The sequence below is a fragment of the Mercurialis annua genome, linkage group LG6, assembly GCF_937616625.2.
Source record: "Mercurialis annua linkage group LG6, ddMerAnnu1.2, whole genome shotgun sequence".
Lineage (NCBI taxonomy): Eukaryota > Viridiplantae > Streptophyta > Magnoliopsida > Malpighiales > Euphorbiaceae > Mercurialis > Mercurialis annua.
In genome coordinates this window covers 16,112,638-16,117,500 of record NC_065575.1, presented here as the reverse complement: position 1 = coordinate 16,117,500, position 4,863 = coordinate 16,112,638, and the positions used below count along the sequence as shown (strand labels likewise).

The following is a 4,863-nucleotide window of genomic DNA, read 5'->3' as shown; positions in this document are numbered from 1 at the left end:
CAAGAATGGTTTCATAACTTTCCGGCATTGTTTACACTTGTAATTACATTCGATTTGGCTAATAAAATAGCTATCTTATTATAAAAAAATCATGGAAACTAACATCTCATCTAATAGCCCAACAAAGAGAAGTTCAATTTTTTAAAATAAGTTTTCACTAGAACAAAATGATGAATTCACCTCCTGAGTTTGGCACCAAATATCAAGAGTCATTGAGAATTTTAGGTCAAATAGACGCGCAACTATGTTAAAGTGCATCAAATCAGCCCCCTCCCCACTCTCACATGAGCAAGTGAATTACACTCTCCATACAAAAATAAAAAAAGATTAAAAAAACCGTTAATATTTTATTTATATCTTAATTTAATCATTGATACTTTTTAATTTTCAGTTGTTTTTATAATTTTAAAAATTCAATAATTTTTTTATTTTTTAGTAAAAATTTAGAGACCGAAATTCCTTTTTTCCCTTCGTCCCTTCCACGATCCTCCATTTTATCCATGCTTCTTTTTCTTCCCTTTCCACCGAATTCCTCCACCATCGCCGGTGCCCCTTCATTTTCAAGCAATGGACGCTCCTCTCGTTCTCAAACGAGAACATATTTGTCGATTCTCAGAGGAGAACAAATCTCTAAAATGACTTAATTTATAGATCGTGCCAAATTGAGGGGGTGAATTGATTCTTTGTTCGTTTTCACTATATCCTTCATTACATATAAATCTTTCAATAAATATCGATAATATTAAAATATTATGGTAGAGTTATAAAAGAAAACATAGTTAAAAATTCACGAAATAATGTAAAATTGATTAGTTAAGATGATATCAAAATCTTAATGGCTTAATACATAGTTTGACCCTTGAACTTGTACCCTTTTACCCATCTAACCTCTAAACTTAACGTCTCACCTATCGGACCTCTGAACTTGTTAAATAATCCGATTTGACCCCTGAACTTGATAAATATGTAAATATTAAACCCTTCGTGTCCACCTGTCACTTGAAACATTCTAGAAAAAATTGTGTACGGAGGGGTTCAATGTTTACGTATTTATCAAGTTCGGGGGTCAAATCGGGTTATTTAACAAGTTCAAGGGTTCGATAGGTGAGACGTTAAGTTTGGGGACTAGATGGGTAAAAGGGTACAAGTTCAGGGGTCAAACTATGTATTAAGCCAAATCTTAATACTCAGCCAGTATCACAAAAAACATAAAATGGACCCAAAAATATAAATTGATGACGGATGTCACAAATCTTATGCTTGAGTTTAGTTGATAAATTACCACGGCAAGAACACAGCCTAGCTAATTAACGATTGAGACTACAAAATGACATGGCCAATTAATATCACGTGGACCTTCCTCCCTATGCTAAAGGGAACTCTGCAGAACAATAGAAAAACTTATGCTTCATCGGTTCATTCCATTTCAGACCTTGTTTAATATAAGCATTTCCTGCTGCGTAACACCGATTTTTCACATCACTCGCCATTTACCGTGCGGATGTGGAGTTTGCACCGGTTACCCAGTACTGCTTGACCGCGATTAATATCTTCTCAGGAACTAAAGGACCGTCTTCATGGTCCACCATTTTAGTATCCCACCTCATTCCTGCTACGATTTTCTTCACCTTTATTAGCACATCAACTTCATCGCGGATTATAACTGCACCTTCTGGTCGTAATATCCTATCCATCTCTACAAGAATGTCCTCAAACTCACATCTGCAGAGTTAAAAAGACGTGGAAATTAGAAAAGTAGATAAAAAAGTAAGTTCAGTTCCGCCATATGAATAGATAGCGAAACCAAAAACATGAAACTTTGTCTAAGAGTATTATTGATGAATCGATATATAGAAGCCTGAACAAAACATGAAGATGATCAGTGAGCGCTAGCAAACAAATTAACCTAACTTACTACAACAATGAGCTGATTTGTGACCTAATTCTCTTACCCCCACATTTAATAAATAATTTGATGCAAATTGAACAGGAAAATAGACATACTTGTTCTTGTACAAACTGAAAACACCATTAGCATGAATAAGGTCATACGTCCTTGGGTATGTGGAGAAAGCTTCACACCTGAAACAAAATGAAGAAATACTTAAAAACAATTTTATAGTCCTTGATATATATATTTGTGTTAGACATGTTAGTGCTCAGAAACCAGCATAGGAAAAGTATCCATATATTGGTGGGTATTCAAAAGAGTCGGTCAAACAAACTACACGATTATGCAGTATGACAATGTTAAATATACGTGATCTTACCAGTCATGATAGATTCCAGTTAATCCTCTCTCATAAACGACACCCAATGTGTTTTTGTCAGCTATTGTGGGCACAACATTCATGACCCATAACTTAGGAGACTCAAGTGCTGCAGCAAATCCTCCCAACCCGGCATTCATATCCATAATGTTGCGATATCTTCCGGAATCAATTAGCCTATTGATTTTCTTATAAGCACTTACGTGCTTCTTCCAATTCTTATTATCCTCCTGGTAAACCTCAACAGAAACTCCAGGAATAGAACCACTGGCAACTCTGGGTGGAACAGAATAAAGCCTCTCTGGAAATGCCTTCAATTGCCCACCTGCAACTTCATCTTCACTACTCACATCAGGATATGGAGTTATACATGCCTCCATTTTCTTGTACCTATAAGCCACAGCAAATAAGATTAAAAAAAACAAGCAAACAAACAATTCTGTTGTATCATAATATTGGATTAAAGAGGTATGCAGTTCTTAATCACACATTGCTGACATTGCACATGTACATAGTGCACTGAGACCAAATAATTGATCCAAATTTATTACAGGTCCATACCACACATCATCTGGGTCTGCAGATCTGCAAAAGTTAGCTTGAGAATTATCTTGTCTGCTAGGGCAGGACTCGGTATTTACTCTCTTCTGCCATACGGCCATCTCGCCGTGTTCGAACTTCTTCTCCCAGCAAAGAAGTTTAGCATACTCTTCAATCTTTCTTTGCTCCTCCCGAAGTTCCTCCTCGGGACGCTGCCATGATTTAAAATTAGTCTTCCAGTTGATTGGTGGCCCAGAAAGCACCCAATAACCACCAGGTCTAAGAACTCGGTCGACTTCCATCATGTACATTCCCTCTACAAGGAGAAATAAATCACTAGACTGCAACTATAACAACTTGACAATTTCTTTATATGGTAATGTTATCACAAGCAAACTTTATTTATATTGAGATGTTCTCACCATTCGACCACCATTGAATCAAACAACGAGAGCAGTGAGCCATGTCAAAAGCCCTAGACGGATATGGCATCTTTATTGTACCAAGAACACCAATAACAGCAGGTACACCTCTTTCAAGAGCAAATTGAACCTGTGCTTCGTGTGAGTCTCTTGGTGCGAAGGACATGGCAATAACGTTCCTACTCCAAAGATACGCACCCCAACTGGCAACCTAATTTTCAAGGCAATACACACATTCTTAAGCAGAAACTAAGTTAGAAAAACAAAGAAAAGTCCTTAGGAAGACAACATACCCCACAACCAGTGTCCAATGCGGTCCTTACGGTCCCATTAGCAATCGGTATCACAGAAGCAAGCTGATCAATATACTTGTCAGCCCCTTGTGGAAACTGTGTCCCACCACCTGGAAACCTAAAAACATTGCCCTCGTATTGGACCCAATTCTGAATAGCCTTTTCAACGGTCAAGCTCTTATAAGGAGCATTAGCGAAAGGAACATAGTCACGACTCTTAGGCCAAGGAAACGGAGTTACATAACCTTCAGGAGCCGGAATCAAGCAACGCAGTTTCTCTTCCTTGGGGGGGCAATGCCGCTCTCTATACATCATGTTATCTCTAGGGAAAGTCATAGCACGCTTCTGATCTTGACAGGGAGTGTAGTCAGTATAACTGGCTTTACACGGCTTCAAAACATTCGGTTTGGATCCGGAATCCTTGACTTCACCACCGTGATGCGTTTCGAAATTTAGACTCGGAACTAAATTACAGTCTCCTGTATTCTTAGTGATCTCCATAGCCAGATTGTCCGCCTTCCCAAATCCACTCCTTTGCCATGCTCCTAGTATGTAGAAGAAACAGCAGAGCCCAACTACTATAAAAATTTGCACCGAACTTCTAGTTCTACTGTCACCTAAATTACTTTTCAATGCCATTTAAACCCTGAAATCATTAGCACATAAATCCAGTTTCAGCATCAACGATCTAGATCCACATGTAAATTTAAGACTAAACAATCAGTAAAGATGCAAATTTGAGCAAAGGAAAAATCAGTAAAGATGCAAATTTAAAGTAAGGTAGTTAGTGAAGTTTGAAAAATAAAGTGCAGTGTTTACTGTGTTTTAGGATTAGATATAAAGAAAGAAAAAGAGTAAGCTAAATCTGAACTTGAAAAATAATTGAGCTTGAAAATGGGAAAACAAAGCTTACTCACCAATCGCATGAGAGGAATTACAGAGTGACAAGAAAGATCTGTAAGATGTAAATATGAACTAAAATGTGTCTCTACGGTTTGCCTCTTTCCGATCTATAATCGACACAATTATAAATGGAAATAAGAGTTGTAACTAAGACTCATCTCACACGTCTTCTCCTCTCCACCTATTTTTCATTTTTACTTTTTCTTACCATGTATATCTATTCAATAATAATTTATATTACAGATATATTGTATTTAATATTAATTATTTTTTGCTAATCCTAAAAAAAAGGTTTGAACTCCCATCAAATTCATTTCAACTATTTTCCAGACATGTAAAAAGTGATAAGGGAATGAAGCGTCTCATAGTGATTTATGGAGAAATTCGTCCGGATGACAAGTTATCGATTCGTTTGTTTGAATTCAAACAGGCGTG

General features: G+C 37.1%; 1 protein-coding gene across 1 annotated transcript; it reads right to left on the bottom strand.

Annotated features, from left to right (window-relative positions):
- Positions 1-1,214: 1,214 nt before the first annotated feature.
- Positions 1,215-4,598, bottom strand: LOC126687059 (probable methyltransferase PMT2). The gene is made up of 7 exons (XM_050381417.2): positions 4,443-4,598; positions 3,526-4,171; positions 3,233-3,443; positions 2,832-3,126; positions 2,271-2,660; positions 2,005-2,082; positions 1,215-1,722 (listed from the first exon to the last, which is right to left on the bottom strand). The coding sequence occupies exons 2-7, from the start codon at positions 4,162-4,164 to the stop codon at positions 1,491-1,493; spliced, it is 1,845 nt and encodes a 614-aa protein (XP_050237374.1). The 5' UTR covers positions 4,165-4,171; positions 4,443-4,598; the 3' UTR covers positions 1,215-1,490.
- Positions 4,599-4,863: the final 265 nt, after the last annotated feature.